Genomic DNA, 24,461 nt, shown 5'->3' on the forward strand with positions numbered 1-24,461 from the left:
GGCACACAGTGGGAAACTTATTTGCTCATCTCAGAGTGCATCACAGAGAGGCAGCGTTTGCAAAGGACCCCTCCAGGAGTGAGGGAGCTAGCCAGCACTGTTTCTCTCCCCCACCCCTCAGTGTGGGCACTGGAACACCTTAAGGAACCAGTGCAAAGCCCACACTGACTATCTAATTTACTTACACCAAACCCCACCCTGCTGCACTCCAGTGGAACTACTCTTCCCACTCTCACTTGGCTTAATCCTAGCTAGGCAGGCTCCCTCCCACAGAAGACCAGTCAAAATTCCTACTCACACCACATCTCCTGACTGGGGAATTTTGCAGAGCCTCAGTTCTGGTGCAAGACAAAAGAATATAGTAATATACATGGGAAAACTATAAGACTATCAGGAGATTTTTCAGCAGAAACTTTTCAGGCCAGAAGGAAGAGGCACGATATATTCAAACTGCTGAATGGGAAAAGTCCACAATCCAGAATACTCTATCCATCAAGGTTATCATTCAGAACAGAAGGAGAGATAAAGAGTTTTCTAAACAAAATCTAAAGGAGTTCATGCCCATTAAACCAGCTGGGTAAGAAATATGAAAGGGGACTCTTTAAGAAGAAAGCAGAGACCAAAAGCCACAGTGTGAGGTAGGAAAAACAAAACCAGTAAAAATGAATATTTCTGTAAAAAATAAATCAAGGAACTCTGAAAATAAAAGCATGTAAAATATGATAACACATACCTAAAACATGGGAGAAGTAAATAATGGGTTCAAACTTAAACAACCATAAACTTAATATAGATAACTGTATGCAGAAGGCATTATATACGAACCTAATGGTAACCATATATCAAAAACCACTAATAAATATGCAAAGAATAAAAAGAAAGAAATCCAAATATATCACTAAAGAAAATCAACAAACCATGACAGAGAGAAAGACAAGAAAGGATCAGAGAAAATCTTCAGAAATAACTACAAAACAAGTAATAAAGTGGCAATAAATACATATTTATCAGTAATTACTTTGAATGAAAAAGGTCTAAACACTCTAATCAAAAGACATAGGGTGGGGGCGCCTGGGTGGCGCAGTCGGTTAAGCGTCTGACTTCAGCCAGGTCACGATCTCACGGTCTGTGAGTTCGAGCCCCGCGTCAGGCTCTGGGCTGATGGCTCAGAGCCTGGAGCCTGTTTCCAATTCTGTGTCTCCCTCTCTCTCTGCCCCTCCCCTGTTCATGCTCTGTCTCTCTCTGTCTCAAAAATAAATAAACGTTGAAAAAAAAATTTAAAAAAAAAAGACATAGGGTGACACGATGGATAAAAAGAACAAGACCTATCTATATGCTGCCCACAACAGGCTCATTTTACCTAAAGATATCTGTGGGTTGAAAGTGAGGGTTGGATGCAAATGGAGATCATCTCTCTCTGTCTCTCTTTATCTATCTATCATGCAAATGGATGTCAAAAAAAACCCAGAGTAGCAATACTTATATTGGACAAAATAGACTTTAAAACAAAGACTGTAACAAGAGACAAAGAAGGACACTAAATAATAATAAAGGGAATCATCCAAAAAGAAGATACAACAATTGTAAATATTTATGCACCCAACATAGAACCCTGAAATACATAAAACTGTTAATAAACATAAAATAACTAATCATAATAATACAGTAATAGTAGGGAAGTTTAATACCCTGCTTACATTTATGGACAGATCACCTACACAGAAAATCAACATGGAAACAATGGCTCTGAATGACGCACTGGAACAACTGGATTTAACAGATATATTCATATGTTCTATCCTAAAAGAGAAGAATACACATTATTCTCAAGTGCACATGAAACAATCTCAAGAAAAGATCACATATTAGGCCACAAAACAAGCTTCAACAAATTCAAGAAGGTCAAAATGATACCAATAATTTTTTCTAACGAAAATTCTATGAAACTACAAGTCAACCACAAGTAAAAATGTGTAAAGACCACAAATACATGGAGGTTACATAAAATGCTACTAAACAATGAATAGGTCAACCAGGAAATCAAAAAAGAAGTAAAAAAGTTTATGGAAACAAATGAAAATGAAACAAAATGGTCCAAAATCTTTGGGATGCAGCAAAATGGTTCTAAATGGTTATAGCAATGCAGGCCTACACCAAGAAGTTAGTGTAAATTTCAAATAAACAACCTAACCTTACACCTAAAGGAACTAGAAAAAGAACAACAGACAAAACATAAAACCAGAAGAAGGAATGAAATATAAAGATAAGAGCAGAAATAAATGATATAGAAACTTAAAAAATAATAGAACAGATCAATAAAACCAGGAGATGGTTTTCTTGGAAAAAATCAATGAAATTGATACATCTCTAGCCAGACTTATCAAGAAAATGTAAGAAAGGACTCAAATAAAATCACAAATGAAAGAGGAGAAATAATAACCAATACCACCACAAAAATATAAATAAAAACTAGACAACCTAACAGAAATGGATAAATTCCTAGAAACGTATAAATTACCAAAACTGAAAGAGGAAGAAATAGAAAATTTGAACAGATAACCAGCAAAGAAATTGAATCAATAATCAAAAACTCCCAAGAAACAAAAGTCCAGGACCAGATGGCTTCACAGGTGAATGCTATCAAACATTTAAAGAAGAGTTAGTGTGTATTCTTCTCAAACTATTCAAAAAAATAGAAAAGGAAATAAAATTTCCAGATGCATTCTCTGAGGCCAGTATCACTCTGATACCAAAACTAGATAAAGAGACCACACAAAAGAAGTCAACTGCAGGCCAATATCCTTGATGAATATAGACGCAAAAATCCTTAACAAAATATTAGCAAAGCAAATCCAACAATACTTTTAAAAAATGCTTCACCACAATCAAGTGGGATTTATTACTGGATTGCAGGGTGGTTAATTATTCACAAACTAATTAATATGATATATCACATCAATAAGAGAAAAGATACAAACTATATGATCATGTCGATAGACACAGAAAAAGCATCTGATAAAGTACTGTATCCATTCATGATAAAAACCCTCAACAAAGCAGGTTTAGAGGGAACATACCTCACCATAATAAAAGCCACTATGAAAAACCCACAGCTAACATCATCTTCAATGGAGAAAAAATTAGTTTTTCCCCTAAGTTCAGGAAGAAGACAAGAACATCCACTCTCACCACTTTTCTTCAACATAGTACTGGAAGTCTTAGCCACAGCAATCAGAAAACAAAAAGAAAAAAAAAAAAGCATTGAAATCATTCAGGAAGAAGTAAAACTTTCACTATTTGCAGAGGAGATGACTCTATGTATAGAATAATCAAAAGCTTCCACCAAATAACTGCTAGAACTGATAAATAAATTCAATAAAGTTGCAGGATACAAAATCAATATGTAGAAATTTGTTGCCTTTGTATACACCAATAATGAAGAAAGACGAAGAGAAATGAAGAAAGCAATCCCATTTACAACTGCACCAAAATAATAAGATATCTAGGAATAAACTTAACCAAAGACCTGAAAGTGAAAGACCTGTATTCTGAAAACTATAAGACATCAAGAAAGAAATTAAAGAAGACAAAAAGAAATGGAAATCCCATGCTCATGAATTGGAAGTAGAAATATTGTTAAAATGTCTAAACTACCCAAAGCAATCTACACATTTAATGCAATCCTTATCAAAATACCAACAGCATTGTTCACAGAACTAAAACAAATTCTCCTAAAATTTGTATGGAACCACAAAAAACCCTAAATAGTCAAAGCAACCTTGGAAAAGAAAAGCAAAGGTGGAGGCATCACAATTATGGACTCCAAGTTATATTACAAAGCTGTAGTAATCAAAACGGTATGGTACTGGCTCAAAAGTAGACATATAGATCGATAGAACAGAATAGAAAATCCAGAAATAAATCCACAACTATAAGATCAGTTAATCTTCAAGAAAGGAGAAAAGGATATCCAATGGGAAAAGGTAGTCTCTTCAACAAATGATGTTGGGAAAACTGGTCAACAACATGCAAAAGAAAGAAACTGAACCTCTTTTCTACACCATACGCAAAAATAAATTCAAAATGTACTAAAGACCTAAATGTGAAACCTGAAACTATAAAAATCCTTGAAGAGAACACAAGCAATAACTTCTTTGACCTGGCTGAAGCAACTTTTTTCTTTCCCTGAAGCAGGGGGAAAAAAGTAAAAATAAACTATTGGGACTTCATCAAAATAACAAGCTTCTTCACAGCAAAGGAAACAATCAACAAAACTAAAAAGCAACATAGAAAATGGGAGAAGATATTTGCAAATGACATACCTGATAAAGGACTAGTATCCAAAATAAATGAAGAACTGATATAATTCAACACCTGGAAACAAATAATCCAATTTAAAAATAGGCAGAAGACTGGGGCACCTGGGTGGCTCAGTTGGATAAATGACTGACTTCGGCTCAGGTCATGATCTCACAGTCTGTGAGTTCAAGCCCTGTGTCGGGCTCTGCGCTGATAGCTCACAGCCTGGAGCCTGCTTCAGATTCTGTCTCCCTCTCTCTCTGCCCCTCCCCCACTCGCAATCTGTCTCTCTCTCTCAAAAGTAAAATAAAAACATTAAAAAAATAGGCAGAAGGCATGAATAGACATTTCTTCAGAGAAGACATACAGATGGCCAACAGGCACATGAAAAGATGTTCATCACTTATCATCAGAAAAGTGCAAATTAAAACTACAATGAGATATCACCTCACACTTGTCAGAATGGCTACAATCAAAAACACAAGAAACAAAAGGAAGATGCGGAAAAAAAGAAACCCTTGTACACTGTTGGTGGGAATGCAAGCGGGTGCCACCACTGTGGAAAATAGTATGGAGATTCCTCAAAAAGTTAAAAATAGAACTACCCCTACAATCCAGCAATCGCACTACTCTGTATTTACCCAAAGAACACAAAAACACTAATTCAAAGGGGTACATGCACCCCTTTGTTTATAGCAGCATTATTCACAATAGCCAAACTATGGAAGCTGCCCAAGTGCCCACTGATTGAGGAATAGATAAAGAAGATGTAGTAATGGAATATTAGCCATTAAAAAGAATGAAATCTTGCTATTTGCAACAACATGGATGGAGCTAGAGAGTATAATGCTCAGTGAAATATGTCACTTTGAGAAAGAAAAATGGTATATGATTCATTCATATGTGGAATTGAAACAAAGCACATGAGTAAAGGGAAAAAAAGAGATATACATAAGAGAGACAAACCGAGAAACAAACTCTTAACTACAGAGGACAAACTGATGGTTACCAGAGAGGATGGGTGAAATAGGCACTAGGAATTAAGGAGTGCATTTGTTGTGATGAGCACCAGCTGATGTATGGAATTGTTGAATCACTTTATTGTACACCTGAAACCAAGAGAACACTGTGTGCTAACTGGAATCAAAGTAAAAACATAAAAAATAGTTTCTTTATAAATAATAATTGCTTAGAAGTTATCATGGGAAAATATTCAAAAAACATAACACAAAGTATTAAAAGTACATTAAAGATATTGAAATATTCAGGGGCGCCTGGGAGGCTCAGGCGGTTAAGCGTCCGACTTCGACTCAGGTCCTGATCTCGCAGTTTGTGAGTTCAAGCCCTGCGTCAGGCTCTGTGCTGAGAGCTCAGAGCCTGGAGCCTGCCTCAGAATCTGTCTCCTCCTCTCCCTGCCCCTCCCCTGCTCATGCTCTGTCTCTCTCTGTCTCTCAATAATAAATAAACATTAAAAATTAAAACAAAAGATATTGAAATATTTTTAAAATGCAATATATGAGGAAGTGATAATAATCTTGATATATAAAGAATTCTTACAAAAACATAGGAATCTCCAATTCATTTACTTTGCCCAATTTTCAATTAAAACCCAAGTGGAAAATGGATAATTAAATAATAAATGAAGAAAAACCACAAGCTAAGACATAGAATAGAAAATGAATATATGAAAATATGCTCAATTTGACTGTTATGCAAATAAACATTAATACATTCAGAAATGAAGTGTTATTTTTAAGTGATTAAAAAATATATACAGACTTATGGGTTAGTGATTATAATAGTGGCTACTTAAATCCATATCTCCCTACATATTCTCCAAAAACAATAGAGTACAACAGAAGAACAAATAAAACTACCCAAACCCACAGTCTAGACATAAGTAGAAGATAAAATGTATCCATTCACTGCACTGTGGTGCATTGAATATAATATTTCAAATAACATAGATAAAAGAATGATTAATAGTAATAGAATAACCTTTAATCTGGGTAGTATTATTTCAGTGGAAATTTCATGGAAAATGTTTCTAAAGATGCTAATATCATATGTGAATAAGTGCAGTGTTACTTCTTTTAAAGATGTGTCTACAACACTGTTGCATATAAACACTATATAGAATCATATAAATAAAAGATATTTCTAATGATTTTACAAATTTTATATATCTGAATATGTTTTTCCAATAAAAGCATGTTTTTACAAAAAAGAGAAAATACTCAAACATCAAGTTACTTATAAGCACAGAACTTAATATCCAACTTTAGTATCTCTCATGCTCCCACTGAGTGTTTTCATAGAGTGAAAACTTGTGTAGAAAAGAGAAGGAAACTAGTGGCAAATTTAAGATTGACCTAAAATCAAGACAGAGCCCTGAATATAAGAGGGACACAAAAGTGTGTATAGGAGCACTGGGTGGTCAGTCACTTAAGTGTCCATCTCTTGATTTCAGCTCAGGTCACGATCTTGCTGTTCATGACATCAAGCCCCATGTCAGGCTCTGTACTGATAGTGCAGAGCCTCCTTGGGATTCTCTCTCTCTCTCTCTCTCTCTCTCTCTCTGTCCCTCCCCTGCTTGTGCTCTCTCTCTTCCTCTCAAAATAAATAAACATTTTTTAAAAAGTGTGTAAGTTGAGGTGACTATCTTTTAAAGCTCCAGATTTGGGGGTGAAAGTAAGTTAAAAGGAAGGGAGAGGCACTTTTAGGGGTTTTAGAATTGAAAGAACAAAGAAACAAAAAATAAAGTTGGGTTCATGCTGACCAAAAAAGTTCTAAAATATCAGAGGGCATACAAGTCCTTCCTACTTAGTCAAACAAGATACAGGAAAAGATAACAGAAGGGTCAGAGAGCTGTCAGGACAAAGGATTAACATGGCTTTAGCAAGCTAATTCTGGTAAAAAATTTCCTCTATTTCTGCAGCAGCAGAAGGGGAGGGAAGGAAGAAGCCAAAGCAATCATTTAAGGAAATTCTACTTCATAACACAGACAGAAGAGGGCACTCTTGACCTACAAATCTTATAAACTAGTCCAACTCAAGAAATGAATGATGAAAGCAAACTACATTCAAAGCAACTATAAAATTAAATAGAAAATGAGAATCAAAATGTCTCAGCTTATGGAAACCTCTGCCTCTCATTCTCAAAAAAATAAATAAATAAGGAAGGAAGGAAGGAAGGAAGGAAGGAAAGAAAGAAAGAAAGAAAGAAAGAAAGAAAGAAAGAAAGAAAGAAAAGCAAATTAAAACTGTAACACAACACTACAAATTGAGGCCAATATCTTCAAACAAACATTTGAAAGAATCAAAAACTATTTTGAATCAGAAATTCAAAAATTAAAAAGAAATTGACTTTTATTATTTGTTTTAGTATATATGCTGTGGAAGAAAGCACACTAAGCGAAATAAATCACTCAGAGAAAGAAGACAAACACCATATGACTTCACTCGTATGTGGAATTTAAGAAACAAAACAAATGAGAAAAGCGGGGAGAAAGACACACCAAGAAACAGACTCTTAACTATAGACAACAAAACTGATGGGGAGGTCGGGGGGATGGTGAAATAGGTGATGCAGATTAAGGAGGACACTTTCTGATGAGCACTGGGTATTGTATGGAATTGTTACATCACTATATTGTACACCTGGAACTAATACAACATTGTATGTTAACTGTACTGGGATTAATGTAAAAAATTTTTGAAAAAGAAATTGACCAAATAATGTATCAGGAAGAAATGAAAAAATAAGTGATCAAATTCAGGAAATAATAAGTAAAATACAAAACCATGTTGGAAATGAAGACTAAATTAAAGGTAGCCAAGGTTGGGGCGCCTGGGTGGCGCAGTCGGTTAAGCGTCCGACTTCAGCCAGGTCACGATCTCGCGGTCCGTGAGTTCGAGCCCCGCGTCAGGCTCTGGGCTGATGGCTCGGAGCCTGCAGCCTGTTTCCGATTCTGTGTCTCCCTCTCTCTCTACCCCTCCCCCGTTCATGCTCTGTCTATCTCTGTCCCAAAAATAAATAAAAAACGTTGGAAAAAAAATTAAAAAAAAAAAAAAGGTAGCCAAGGTAAAATAAATTAAAATGCAATTTAATTAAGGGCATTGAAGAAAGACAGGGAAGCAATCTACAAAATGAAAATAAGATAAAGAATGTGTATACAAAAGTGGTTGAAGTGAACAGGCAAAGGAGAAATATTGTTTCTTCAACAAGTATACAAAATTTAAGTCTCTAAAAAAGAAACAAACCAATGAAATAGAATTAATATTTAAAACATAAGTCCAGAAAAACTTTTAGTAAAAAGAAACTGAAAGTGTCCAACAGATACCTGCAAAAATAAGTTCAGCATAATCAACTCTGACATTATTTCAGTAAAGCTATTAGAGTTTAAAGATGAATACAAAATCTTCAAATCTTTAAAACAAAGTGGTTAATTCCTTATAACAGCAAAATAATTCATCCAAAAAGATACTTCTGGGGGAAAAAATCATACAATGGAGTTGCATTTTCAAAACACTGAAGAAAAGAAATATGTACCAAGAAATTTATATTCAGTCAAGCTGTCCTTCAAATATTAATGTTATTGAAAGATAGTTTTAAACATATAAGATCCAAGGAATGCTACACTCACAATCTCCTTTTAGAGTTGATGAGAGAATAATCTTCATTCAAACAAAAGATGAATGGGGAAATGGGCAAAAGGATAAATGGAAATCATTTCATATATTTAATTATATATCTGAGAATAAAATATAAGTCAGAATGAGAATGTCAGAATAATATAGTATTAAATGTTCTGAAAAAGTAAAAATGATACTTCCACCAGGAAAACTAAGAAGCAACACCTGCCTCTGGGAATAATAAACTAACTAGAGCCACTCTCGCTATCTCACCATGAACTATTAAAAAAACTGGACAAGCTAGATGACATACTGAACACGCAAGGCAAGACTATGATCCCTGGAAGAAAAGACTAAAATTAAAGGATACTTAAGATTACTTTTTAGATTATGATTCATGGAGGAGGATCCCAAATAGATCATAGTGGTCTCACTAAATTAAAAAGAGTCAAAAAAGAGTTCAAGGAGTTGGCGCAGCTGGTTTACAGGGAAGAATTCTGGAGGTGAAAAATCTAGGTAAAGAAAAATCTCCAGATATCAGCAGAGACGTTCCATTAAGTCTATTGCTGAATTTTAAGGCACATGTGCAGAATAGTGAAACTCCATGAATCCAAGCAAAGATGGATCAATGGGGAATTATAAGCCAAACCACTCCCAAAGGTTTGGGAGATGTTTGAGTTCCAAGCAAAGAGAGTGGAAAATCTTCATTGAATATCCAAACTATTTATTAGAGACCCAAGAATTGTCAGCTAGCAGTAGGGCAAAACTAGTTCCAAGACAGGGATTCTCAACTACAGCATTATTGACACTTTGGGATGAATAATTCTTTGCTATAGGATTATGTCCTGGCCATTGTATGTTTAATAACATCCTTTTTTCTACCTAAAATATTTTAGTAGCAGAATACCCCTGTCATTAGGAATATTGTTCCCCTCCCCCCTGCAAGTAATGACAATCCAAACTGTATCCAGACATTGCATAATGTCTCCTGGGGGAAAATCATTCACAGTTCTAAAGTAAACCTCATAAAGTTAAAAACTTTATGGGTTTTTATGGGTTAAAAACCCTCATAAAGTTAAAAACTTATTCCAAAGGGGTGAAGGTAACCACAGCTACCTGCCTGCCAGAATATATCTAACACACTTTAAAGGGAGACCCTGAAATCCAGCGTTCAATGATATAAAGGTCAAAATGGCTAGCATACAACTCAAAATTTTAAAAAATGCTAAAAGGCAGTATAATCTGTTCCATAACCAGAAAAAAGATAAAAACTATTCAATAAAAAGTTTGGGAAATGATAGAGATAATGAAACTAACAGATGAGCTATTATAGATTACCCACAATTTAGAGAAAACCAAGAACATAATAAACCTAAGTGTTATTTTAAAAAAATAACTTCTGGAAATGGAGTACACAATTTGTAAAATAAAAATTCTACTACATGGGGTTAATGGTATATTAGAGAATGAAGATGAAATATAAGTGAACTAGAAGACATAGCAATAAAACTATTAAGAATGAAGTATCTCACTGCTAGGGATAGAAGGTACAAATATTAAAAAAAAGAAAGAGTGAAACTTGTATAGTTGAATTGAATTTTAATGTATCAGTATGAACGAGTGGTTTTATTAAAATAGGTATACATGTAGGTATTTACATACATATATTTCACAGTTGTAATTACTGAGAGGACCTTACAAACAATGATAAACTGATAACAATGAGTTTTGGTTTCTAAGTATACTCTCCATAAATGAAACCAGGACTTTTGAGAAAAATGACAGTTTCCAAGAAGTGGGATTGGAAAGTACAAGATGAGGTTGAAACATCTTATTTTACCAGAAAGTAAGAGAAAGTAAGGAAGTGCTCAGAGAATTGTGGGCACAATTTAAAAGAACACAGGAACCAACTTGAAGGGAAGGGATAGGTAAAATTCAGACCAAATTGAGCATTGAAGTTAATAATAGTGATAGTGGATTGTAGTGCATTGAATAAAATAAGAAGTTGTAAGTTCAAATGGATTTAAATAAATCAAGGGATAAATAAAAATTTTATTTATAAAGCTATTCCTTTGAGTACAATGCCAATGGATAAATGTAGAAGAAATGATGGTATTAGAAAATCACCAATGACAACCATTATAAAAAGAATTAATTTAGAGTTATCAGTTGATGCTAAACCTGGTGGTATGAGTTTTAGAAGAATAGGATATACATATAATATCAATGTTTCTTCTTACAAGAACTTAACAATGAAAAAAGGGGAAAACAGTGATTTTACACAGGAGAAATCCACCACACTCCACCTTAACCAGTAACCAATGTTAATATTTCCAGTAATGAATCAACTCAAGTGTCTCCTGATATAATATGCCAAGAAGAAAAAATAAATTTTTGATATTCTTGCCAAAAATTGCATAACTTGAATTTTATCATGAAGAAACAAAGTGTAATTTAAATTTAAATTTAAAGGGAATTCTAAAATACCTGGCCTCTAAATATGTTTAGGTCATGAAAACCAAAGATTTATAGATTAAAGGAGATTGAAGAGATATGATACGAAATGCAGCACTTTATTCTAAATTGAATCTTTGACTTGAACAAAAAATTTCAATATGGAGACTGTTTTGGAAATTGGTGAGACTTGAATAAGTTTATTAATTAGATCAGCAGTCAACAAACTTTACTTCCATTGTTCCATTGTGGTAGTGTTTACAAGAATCTGTATGTAGGATAACATTTAATAGAACTACACACACACACACACACACACACAGACACGAATACATTGAAAAATTGTGAAAACTGAATAAGCACTGTAGTGTAGTTAATACTATTGAACCAATGTCATTTTTGTGGTTTTGCTATTATACTACCATAACATGTTACCATTGGGGGAAATAGGGTTAATGGTACATGATACTCTATATACTATTTTTGCAATTTTTTACTTGCATTGCATAAATATATGTCTATACTTATCTCCACATAAAAAATTTTTTAAAGTACGGGCACCTGGGTGGCTCAGTCGGTTAAGTGTCTGACTCTTGGTTTCAGTTCAGGTCATGGTTTGTGAGTTCGAGCTACATTGAGCTTCGTGCTGAAAACCCAGAGCCTGCTTGACATTCTCTCTCTCCCACTCTCTCAGCTCCTCCCCTGCTCGCTCTTTCTGTCTCTCTCTCAAAAACAAATAAACTTAAAAATTTTTTTTTAAATTTTTAAACTTTATGGACACTTGAGTTGGATATTCATATAATTTTCATGTACCATGGAGCATTAATATTATTTTAATTTTTTTCAACAGTTTAAAAACATAAACATTGGCACAAAAACAGACACATAGACCAATGGAATAGAATAGAAACCCCAGAACTAGACCCACAAACGTATGGCCAACTCATCTTTGACAAAGCAGGAAAGAACATCCAATGGAAAAAAGACAGTCTCTTTAACAAATGGTGCTGGGAGAACTGGACAGCAACATGCAGAAGGTTGAAACTAGACCACTTTCTCACACCATTCACAAAAATAAACTCAAAATGGATAAAGGACCTGAATGTGAGACAGGAAACCATCAAAACCCTAGAGGAGAAAGCAGGAAAAGACCTCTCTGACCTCAGCCGTAGCAATCTCTTACTCGACACATCCCCAAAGGCAAGGGAATTAAAAGAAAAAATGAATTACTGGGACCTCAAGAAGATAAAAAGCTTCTGCACAGCAAAGGAAACAACCAACAAAACTAAAAGGCAACCAATGGAATGGGAAAAGATATTTGCAAATGACATATCGGACAAAGGGCTAGTATCCAAAATCTATAAAGAGCTCACCAAACTCCACACCCAAAAAACAAATAACCCAGTGAAGAAATGGGCAGAAAAAATGAATAGACACTTCTCTAAAGAAGACATCCGGATGGCCAACAGGCACATGAAAAGATGCTCAACGTTGCTCCTCATCAGGGAAATACAAATCAAAACCACACTCAGATATCACCTCACGCCAGTCAGAGTGGCCAAAATGAACAAATCAGGAGACTATAGATGCTGGCGAGGATGTGGAGAAATGGGAACCCTCTTGCACTGTTGGTGGGAATGCAAATTGGTGCAGCCACTCTGGAAAGCAGTGTGGATGTTCCTCAGAAAATTAAAAATAGACCTACCCTATGACCCAGCAATAGCACTGCTAGGAATTTACCCAAGGGATACAGGAGTACTGATGCATAGGGGCACTTGTACCCCAATGTTTATAGCAGCACTCTCAACAATAGCCAAAGTATGGAAAGAGCCTACATGTCCATCAACTGATGAATGGATAAAGAAATTGTGGTTTATATACACAATGGAGTACTACATGGCAATGAGAAAGAACGAAATATGGCCCTTTGTAGCAACGTGGATGGAACTGGAGAGTGTGATGCTAAGTGAAATAAGCCATACAGAGAAAGACAGATACCATATGTTTTCACTCTTATGTGGATCCTGAGAAACTTAACAGAAACCCATGGAGGAGGGGAAGGAAAAAAAAAAAAAAAGAGGTTAGAGTGGGAGAGAGCCAAAGCATAAGAGACTCTTAAAAACTGAGAACAAACTGAGGGTTGATGGGGGGTGGAAGGGAGGGGAGGGTGGGTGATGGGTATTGAGGAGGGCACCTTTTGGGATGAGCACTGGGTGTTGTGTTGTATGGAAACCAATTTGACAATAAATTTCATATATTGAAAAAAAATAAAAAAATAAATAAAAACATAAACATTATTCTTAGCTCATGGACCACACACAAACAGCTGGCAGGCTAAATTTGGTCCAGGGTCGTTGTTTGCTGACTGCTAAACTAAATAGTATTATTTTTTCATGTCAATAATTGTATTCTGGTTATCGTAAAACAATGACTTTGAGTGATTTTAAGAATGACAAAATAAAATGTTTAGGGGTAAAGATACATAATATCTGCACCTCCTCTCAAAGAGTTCTTTCCATATACATATATAAAATACACACACACGTATATATGAAGAGAGAAATGATAAAGCAAATACGGTAGGATGCTAGTATCTGAAAATTTGGGGTAAAGACTTAAGGAAAATTCCTGTGTGATTCTTGCAACTTTTCAAAGTTTGAAATTATTTCAAAATAAAAATTATTTACACACACATATATATCCAATATTTGCTTAAAAGCCCGGAGGAAGGGGATAAGTGGCTATAGATAATAAAATAATGAACTGGTAATTATTTAAGCTGGGTGATTGGTACATGAAGTTTCATTAAATATTATCTTTCAGTTTATGAGTGCTTGAAGATTTCCAATATGAGAATTTTATATATGTCAACACACACAGACCAGAGCTGCAAAAGTTTGTGAAAACCCTTATGGTGCCATTGATAGCAGATAATATGATCTTGGGGACAGGAGTACAATGTAGTAAGAGAAGTTTTCAAAAAACCATATCGTCTGGCCCAGTAATTTTATTTTCTAGAATTTATTCTGTGAAACCCAGAGATATGTACACACATTTTTAAAACATGAAATAGCAACTTCAAGGGTACAAAGTGCATCAAAAGAAATCAACATGAAAATGATTAATTTTAGGACTCCAAATTAGTGAGACAAATAATTAAAATGTTAACAGTGGTCACTTGTAGGAGGTAGCAACAGAGAAAACAGTTTTTATGCTTATTTTTTTTATAGTTTCTGGAATTTTCTAAACTATTATTTGTCACAAAATAATACATTTAAGTCTTTTTGAGATTTCTTAATTTCCTGGGAAGACAGATTAGTTTGGTTGTTTGTTTTTAAACCTGTCATCTTTTTTTTTTTTTTTTAATGCTTGGGTTTTTTTTAAGTTTATTTATTTATTTTGAGAGAAAGAGAGAGAGTCAGTGGGGGGGGGGGGAAGGGAGAGAGAATCCCAAGCAGGTTCCATTCATGGTCAGCATGCAGAGCCTGATGTGGGGCTCAAACTAATGAAACCCTGATATCATAACCTGAGGTGAAATCAAGAGAGGGTCACTTAACCGACTGAGTCACCCAAGCGCCCCAGGCAGATAGTATTAAAACTGTTAAGTTTAAGCATTCATCAACATGAGCAGAACTTCTAAACTGAGGTAACACTGTGTCAACTTTATACATACCAATGTAAATTAGAATCAGTTTTTGTAAGTAAAGCAAACAATCTAATATAAACATGCATATGAGACACTAGTACCCTTCCTATTGTGGAAAAGGAGGTGCTAAGGAGTTGCCTGGGACAACTAGAAGCAGGACATCGTTGTACATGCAGCAGTGTGCCTAAAACCTTGATGGCAGAGGTCAAAATCTGAAAAGAATTAAACCTGGATCAGACTGAAATACAGGGCTCATCCCAGTGGGAGTGGGCAGAGGTTAAAAAGCCTCACCCACAGGGTCTGGTACACGCCTGTCTAAATAGAATCAAAAGCAGCACCCACTGTTTAGAGGTTTATTGGCAGTGACAATACTCCGACTGGAAACAGACAGGCAGCAAGATTTTAGTGACCAGATTACTAGGTCAAAATCAAGATTTATCTCCAAGATGTAGACTGGCAGAGAGTACAGCTCCAAACTAGGAGGCCTGGGCTATATGATGACTCTAAAACCAATAGGAAAGAGAAAATTTAGATAGGAAAATCAGGCTGAAACCAGAGGTCACAATGGCTGGTGATGTGGCATAATGGTCTGCTGTGCTCAACATGGCAGGAAAGTCTACAGAAAGGGGGGGGGGGGCGGGAAACCTGTAATAGGTTTACTGAGGAGTTTCAATTCACTGGAGTATAAAATGAAATGATTTGCTCTTCCCAGACACTAATTTCAGCCCTCTTTCAGAGCCCGAGAAACATTTCACACAAACTGAAAAATTCTGGTTATTTTCACCCCTAAGATAAATGAGCTTATTATCCACCAGGCAATTTCTAGACTAATTCATCAGCTTAGTCTACAGCCTAGAGAGAAGGTCAGCAAGCCTCCACTCATCAAGCCAAACATTAGCTCTGCTTTGCAGGCACCCCCAACCTCAAGAGGCTCTTTTGCAGCATCCTCTTTAATTGGCTTGGGCTGGAACAGTCTTCCCACTCTTTGACAGGGACAGCAGTGAAACACCTCTCAGGATTCACTGAGTTCTTCATGATGTAAAATTTCCTTTGATTCTACCTTTCCCTTTCTTGATGTTTTCTTTACATAGCTATGCAGGGAGAAGGGGCAAGGAAAAGTGGTGACTGATGTTAATAAGACTTAAGAAAGGGATAGCTGATCCTAATAACTGGAAGGTTTTTTTAAGAGCTGCTAGCTAGTGTCTTTTATCTTCAATTTGGAGTCTTCAATTCCTACATTCTGTGTCAACAGGAAAAGTCAAGCTCAACATCCTCTACAGAGAGAACTACTATGAACTTGGCACTATGCCAGGTGCTTTGTGCAACTTACTGAATCTTTATAATAACACCGGGAACCGTGTTTAATTACTCCCTTTTTGCAAATAAGGAAACTAAAGTTTAGAAAGAATAAATAACTTTCCCAATATGAATTTCAGCACTTTGTGATAGGGTAGAATTTATAGTACCGCTTCTCTATTTCCAAAGCTTATGTGTGATGTTTTTCACTGTATTGCGACACATGACACCAGAAATACTAATTTCAGATATGACCATGGATGAGATTCTAATGGAATTCATGGTCTTTGTGAAACACGAATCAGACCCTGTTACAACCTGAGTTTACGGCAGACTATTATTCTTAGTAATCATAGCTAAACTTGGCCAGTGAAGACAAAGAATAAAAATCTCTCTTTATATAAACTTGCTTTCCCAAAGAAGGTCCTCAATGGTTGCCCAAAGATGCCATTTCTATTCTTTATACACTAAAGACTCACATTTCCCTTTGGTTTTATTGGTTAACAGTTTTCCAATTCAGCAAATATTTCACAGCAGCTTTTACATCTTTATTTCTCAAGCTATAGATTATAGGATTTAGCATGGGGGTCACTACCCCATAAAACATGGAAATAAGCCCCTCTGTAGCTTGCAAATTGTCATTCCGAAGGTGGTCTTGAGACTTGGGTTTGGCATACATGAAGAAGATGGTACCATAAAATATGATCACCACAGTCAGATGTGCTGAACAGGTGGAAAAGGCTTTGCGTCTCCCTGTGGCTGAGTTCATTCTCAAGATGGTGTAAAGGATGAACATATAGGAGAAAAAAATGACTATCAGTGGAAGAACCAGGAATGCCATATTTGAAACTGCTAGGGTAACATAATTGAGGGTTATATCAGCACAAGCTAGCTTAAGGACAGCTAATATCTCACATAAGAAATGATTGATAATATTATTCCCACAGAAAGGCAACTGCATGGCAAGAGATGTTTGCACAATTGAGTTGATTCCACCAGAGAGCCATGACACAGAAGCCATCAGTACATACACCACCTTGCTCATGATGATGGGGTATCTCAGAGGGTTACAGATGGCTACATAGCGATCAAAAGCCATCATGCCAAGGAGGAAACACTCTGTTGACCCCATTGCAAACCCAAAGAACATCTGCACTGCACATCCAGAGAAGGAAATGTTCCTTTTCTTTGAAATTAAGCTCACCAAAGTTGAGGGAACAGAGGAGGATGTATAGCAGATATCCAGGAAAGACAGGTTGCCCAGGAAGAAGTACATGGGGGTGTGAAGACGAGAATCAAAGATGCTTGCTATGATCAAAACACCATTGCCAATTAGAATCACTAGATACATTACTAGAATTAGAGAAAAAAAAATGATCTCAAGTTTTGGGTAACCAGAGAGTCCTAGAAGAATGAATTCTTTCACAAATGTCTTGTTTATCCTATCCATGTCCCAGCATTCAATGTATCAGAGGAAGAGCTAATAAAATGTTTTCACTCCCAAGCAACAAATGTAACAGATATTTTGCATAACATTACTCTAGGGTGAAATTGACTGTTTTCTTTTAAGTTCTGTCATCTGCTGTTATCCTCGAAAATATTCATGCTTAGAATGCAATACTAGGATATGCCTACAATGCAATACTAGGATACAGAATGCAATACCAGGCATAGAGTTTCTATGCAGTGTCTTATGCATGAATATCTACCTAGAAGCAACCTTCCAACTGCCAAAGACACTCTAAGTTGAGTTTTCTGAAAGCCCTAGAATATTTCAGACAATAAACTTGACTACTTCCTTTTTATTCAGGTCCAGTGAGAGAGTGATGGGAGGGGCAAAAGACAACTCAGCAAGGAGTGGAATTCTGATTCTGTGTTTAACAGAAATGTTTAAAACTGTAAACAAATTTTATTTTTATGCATATTTGCATCACATTCTTATCAGTCAAATTGTGCATTTTTATAGGGCAGACATTTGATCATAGTGAATTGAATCACGTACACAGCAATTTAACATCTGCTCAAAGGCAGTTGGTTGAACTCACAGTCACAGCTCACTCTTACTATTTTATTTTTTCCTATAAGACCAGTGTAGAGATCAGCTGTGCACGAATCTGATGGAGAATCTTTGAAGAACAATAATTTCTCTTCATTTGTTTTATTCTCTGGCTTCAGACTTATTCTTCATAATTTATTTATTTAAGTGAACCTGAGAAAACAGTAATAATGCTTATATTTGTGTATACATGTGTAGCACTTTATACTTTATAAAAAATAATTAATCTTCTCATTATTCCTATTTTTTTTTCAAATGTTAAAAACAGAATGTGGCCAAAGTTATCCAACCAGTAAGTAAACAGTAGAACTTGAAGCTCGGATCTTTGCCAATGCACTGCAGCTGTTGGGGCGATAACACCCCAAGTTACTACACACTGTTTTCCCACCAACTAGTATCCATAAATTTTGGCCTTGGGGGAATAATGAAGAATCAACTACTTCAGTCTTTCAAATTTTTCATAGACATATAAATTACTTGAGGATCTTGTTAAAATGAAGATTTTCTTTTAGTAGGTCTGGAGTAGAGCCTGTGATTCTGCATTTTTAATAGGCTGCAAGTGTATTGAAGCACCTGGCATGGGGCCACATTTTGAGTAGCAAGGCTTTAGTTTACCTATAGTGAGTTGGCAGACTCTCCAGATGTTTCTGATCCAAATAGATTTTCTTTTGTTTTATTATATGGACTAGCTTCACAACCTAGAAAATGACCGAAAGCATACTCCTCTTGTGTTTTCCAGTGAACAAACCCCAGGGCCATATCTCACTGTTCGGTACAATTCAGAAAATAACACTATTGAAAGACAAATTTTATAGAAGAAATATAAGTTTTTGCTAGACTACTGTAATATGTATAGGATATTACTGATAGCCCAACTTGAGCTCATTCCTGCTCCAAGCTGAGTAAGGCTGGGAAAAATATAACATGTCTGTAATCAAAGAATTCACAATTCAGTGAGAGAAACAGTAAAACTATTACATACAGAACAATTAGATACAGACTGTAAACACATTGTGTGACCAGAGTGAATGTTGTAAGTGTCACAGAAAGAGTAGGTTAATAAGAAATAAAAAGCCAAGGGAGAGTGCTGGAAGAATTTCAGACAGGCTGGATCTGTAAACATAGAAAAGTTGAGGCAGGTGTGGAAGACAAGAGGGGGAAGGGATATCCCAGAAGGGAGAACAGGTTGAGCAATATTTAGTAGTAAGCATATTGGCAGTACCTCCTTTTCAAACATGGAGCTTCTGTGGAGGAATAATGGGAAACATATTTGAAAGGGTAAATGAAGCAGGCATATAGAAAGGTCCAGAAGTGAGGCAGAGAAATTGACACTTCTTTTTATAGGGAAGGAACCGATCATCAGAAGCATCAAGCACAATGTGAGTGTTTAGACCTGATGATATTGGCTACCCTACAAACTTGACATCATATGGTTTGATTTTATCAGGTTTTTTTTAGCAGATATGTGATACAAGCAATTAAAATGTTTAGATTAATTAGGTTATTGTTAATTACTGACTGGTGCACACACTCACACAATTATCTTTTCATAATTGTCACCAGTTTTCAGGTTAGCCAAAATTGCAAACTTAGGGCTCGTGTGGACTAAGAGTTTCGAGAAGGTCAGCATAAGCTCACTACCCTACTCTCACACTGTTGTGTGATGATAGGTGCGATTTATCTACAGAGTATAATGTCTTAGAGTCAGAAGCCAAACAAGAGATGCATTGTCACTTCAGAAAAAAATCATCTAAAGAATACAGAATAGAAAATTTCAACTTGAATCAGAGGTGCAAATGAGAGCATATTAAATCTCCAAATTAGAGATGAGAAAATTGAAACTCAAAGCAATATCTAAGTGTATTTATTCAGCTAAAGGCAAGAAGCGTCTAAAGGGAAAAAACACCTTAAATTTGTTTAAAAAAAAAAAAAACCCTTCATTTATTCCAACAACTTATATTGCAGGATCTTACGTGCTAGATTCTGTGCTTGAAATTAGTTCACTTGATTGATGTCACATGACTAATAATGGGAAAAAAACAAAATCCAAAGCTTGTTTTCTTTCCAGGACTTCTGTGTCCAACAAGTAGCATTAAAATCTGTATAGAAAATATGTGTCAACAACACAAAATGGCCAGTATCTGTGGATATACTGAGGCCATAGAAGCAAAACTTGACTGTACTTGGTTAACAATGTACAAGGAAAATGGTTTAGTCTTGAGGACTTAGTACTTCTTATCATGGAGGAAGGTTCAGGGCTATGAGAAAGAATCATATGCCCAGAATACTCTATTTTCTCCAAAATGAATCTACACCCACTGTACACTACTTCTTAGGATAAATCAAAGTTCTTCCAAAGTGGAGCCTGGAAAATGATCAAGGAGTGCTTTTAGATAAGGAACATGAACAATCTCATCAGCCCAGGCATGAATGCAGAAAGAAGATGGCAATACATTGTCTTACCGGGGAATATGATGATGTTTCAGATCCAGCCCCTTTGAGGTCCGGGGCTGGGAGAGCCTACTGGCCTCTCTTTTCAAAACAAAACAAAACAAAACAAAACAAAACAAAACAAAACAAAACAAAGCAAAGCAAAACAAAACAAAACAAAAACAAAAAACCAAAACAAAACAAAAACACAGATGGAGTGACAATATATCTTAGGTCACTTAAAGTGATAAAGTGATAAAAATACATCTTAGGTCACTTAAAGTACTTTTGCCACCTAGTCTCAGTTTTCTCATTTGTGAAATAGTGATAAAAATAACTGCCTTACTTTTCTCACAGGTGTGTTTTCAGAAAAATTTAGGTGGCATATGGAAACTTTTTTATGGATTAACAGGTATTACAAATAATAACAATAATAATAATAGCTATTTCATAATAATAAATTAGTAGCTGTATGGCCTCATGCTGTTCACATTTTAAATCTGTATTTAATAATAGCTTTAACTATAGATTGAAAAGGTACAGTTGCATGGTATTCAAGACTCACCTGTATACTAATAAATTATTTCCACCTTCTAGAAGACCCAGTTACTTTCTTCTTAGTATTTATGTCAGTATTCTGAACTAAGATCAGGTTCAGCAAACAATGCCAGATTCCAAAGATGTGGAAGAGTAAATATTTGTTATGCAACAGTTGTTGTAATTGTTCCCCAATTCCCAAAGCAATTTAAAATAAGAATGAGAGATCCAGAAATGTAGAAACGTCTGGTGCATTAGGGACAGTGACCCACACACCTAATTAACAGTGGTGCTGGACTACAGCTAAAAAATGAAATGACATTCTCCTACCAATGTAACTTTTGAAAACAGGGGCAAATGTTCACAAAACAAACTTAATGAAATATGAGAGCTTTTTTGTTTATAATAGCAAAGTTAATTAATTCAAAGTAAGATCTCAATTCAAGTGATAATTACCAAAAATGAAATGCTAGAATTGAAAAATGATCTAAATATTATGAATGACATGAAACAGATATTTGCTGTAAGTTAAATGCCATTTTGGGGGGATGAAAAAAAATACAGATAAGCCATAAAATAAATAAGTTTACAAGACGAAAGTGAATTCGTATGTTTAAGACCAAGAAAAGATTTTAAAAAGTTCGGAATGGGGGCGCCTGGGTGGCGCAGTCGGTTAAGCGTCCGATCTCGCGGTCCGTGAGTTCGAGCCCCGCGTCAGGCTCTGGGCTGATGGCTCAGAGCCTGGAGCCTGTTTCCGATTCTGTGTCTCCCTCTCTCTCTGCCCCTCCCCCATTCATGCTCTGTCTCTCTCTGTCCCAAAAATAAATAAAAAACGTTGAAAAGAAAAAAAAGAAAAAAAAAAAGAAAAAAAAATTTATAAAAAGTTCAGAATGGATAGTGTGGAGTGTGACTTCAGATAAGTAGATAGCACATTACTGAGTCAAAGTGTTTCAGAAGGTAGATTGAGCTGTACCATAGAAGTTAACACTTAGATTCTAATTTCCCAGTAGATGTTACATTTAACTGTAAAATATTTAGATTCCGAAGGTACATTTGAGAAGGCAGGCCCATGCCCAAGTAAAAAACTCACTGACCATGGACTGTAGACCCAGCTACTAACTTGGAAACAGCCCTGTCACATTGTAAACTTGGCTACAGCCCTGTTTGGCCCTGATCTTGCCACCAACACCATCTACCAAGGGACCTGCCAGGAATCATACCACCCCATGCCCCAGGTAACAGGCTCACTGACCTCAACCCTAACTGTGGACCCTGAATTGGTCCATGATCAGGCTCCAGCTACTCCTAAACAAGAGTCTTATCTTTTTAGAGACCAGACAGGTGACACATCCAAGGCAGGCCCTCAAACCTATGTCTGACTACAGATCCTGAACAGGCTCTGTAATTCTGTTCCGGTCCCCTGCAGTTTCAGGCTGGGAACACCCTGCCTGCCCAGGGATCCACCTAGAGACACACCTGTCTGAGCCTCTGGAGGTAGACCTGCCAACCTCAGTCTGACTATAGATCATGTAGCAGCCCCAGTTACTGGCTCCAGCACTTCAGAACCACAAACAGAGAGCAATTCTCCTCACCAAGGGACCTACCAAGAGACACATGTGTCTATGTCTCTGGAGGTAGGCACTTGACCTCAGTCTGACTGCAGATCTTGAAAAGGTACCCTAAACCAGCTCCAGCTCCTCACACCATAGTTTGAGAGTGGTCCTGACCACCCAGGCCACCCAGGGGCCAGCCCAGGGAACTGTTAGGAGCCTCTCTACCCCCCAGAGACCTGGAGAGACCTACAGGCATCTGTGTACCTGATAATAGGTCCACCACCTGAAAACCCTGAAGCATACCCTTGTCTCAGCACCAGAAATATTGACCAAGGTCCTGGAGGCAGGCCCACCTATGCAGGGACATGAGAATGTATGAAATATAAAGTTCACTGTTAAAGATAAATATAAATACAAACAGACTGTTATATACTATGATGATGGCATGTAAATCACTTTTAGTACATAAATTAAAAGACAAAAGTAGTAAGAATAATACCACAGGGGTGCCTGGGTGGCTTAGCAGGTCACTATCTCATGGTTTGTGGGTTTGAGCTCCAAACCAGGCTCTGTGCTTTGCTGACAGCTCAGAGCTTGGAGCCCACTTCAGATTCTGTGTCTCCCTCTCTCTCTGCTCCTCCCCTTCTCACGCTCTATCTCTCTCTGCCTCTCAAAACTGAATAAACATAAAAATTTTTTTTTAAAAGAATAACTAATACCACAAAAATGTGTTAATAGAAACATAATACAGAAAGAAGTAAAACCTAATATCAACTACATAAGAGGAAGGAGAGTAAAGGGTAAAATTTCCTTTTCTCAAAAATTTTTTAATGTTCTTTATTTTTGAGAGAGAAAGAGAGACAGAAACAGACAGACAGAGTGTGAAGACGGGGGAGGGAGCAGAGAGAGGGGGAGACACAAAATCTGAAATAGGCTCCAGACTCCAGGATCCAAGCTATTAGCACAGAGCCTGGCACGGAGCTTGAATTCACGAACTGTGAGATCATGACCTGAGCTGAAGTTGGACACCTAAACCGTTGAGCCACCCAGGTTCCCCAAAGGGTAAAGTTTCTGTATTCAACTATAGTAAATTAATGTGAATAGACCAATAATGAGGAGAGTAAAGCAAGAACCAAAAACCTCCCAACAAAAAAGAGTCCAGGACCAGATGGATTCAGTGGTGACTTCTACCAAACATTTAAAAAAGAATTAATTCCAGTCCATCTCAAACTTTTTCCAAAAATTGAAGAAGAACAAACACTTCTAAACTCATTTCAAGAGGACAGCATTACCCTGATACCAATACCATACAAGGACACTACAAGAAAGAAAACTCTAAACAAATATCCCTGATGAATATAGATGCAAAACCTCAACACAATATAAGCAAACCAAATTCAAAATCACATTAAAAGGATCATACACAATGATCAAGTGAGATTTATCCCTGGGATACACAGATGGTTCAATATGTGCAGATCAATAAATGTGAAACACCACATTAACAGAATGAATATTAAAAACCATATGATCAACTCAATAGATGCAGAAAGAGC

At 36.3% G+C, this 24,461-nt stretch overlaps 1 protein-coding gene and 1 long non-coding RNA gene across 2 annotated transcripts in view; both read right to left on the reverse strand.

The window, feature by feature from the left end:
• Positions 1 to 24,461, reverse strand: part of LOC147574954 (uncharacterized) — a 641,937-nt gene that overhangs the window by 319,905 nt on the left and 297,571 nt on the right. The gene's annotated exons all lie outside the window — the stretch shown is intronic.
• On the reverse strand, positions 16,655 to 18,544 carry LOC147574956 (olfactory receptor 13C4). The gene has a single exon (XM_086684702.1). The coding sequence runs from the start codon at positions 17,777 to 17,779 to the stop codon at positions 16,823 to 16,825; it is 957 nt and encodes a 318-aa protein (XP_086540828.1). The 5' UTR covers positions 17,780 to 18,544; the 3' UTR covers positions 16,655 to 16,822.

This window comes from Puma concolor, chromosome D4, assembly GCF_028749965.1.
Source record: "Puma concolor isolate L17-30 chromosome D4, mPumCon1.1.hap2, whole genome shotgun sequence".
Lineage (NCBI taxonomy): Eukaryota > Metazoa > Chordata > Mammalia > Carnivora > Felidae > Puma > Puma concolor.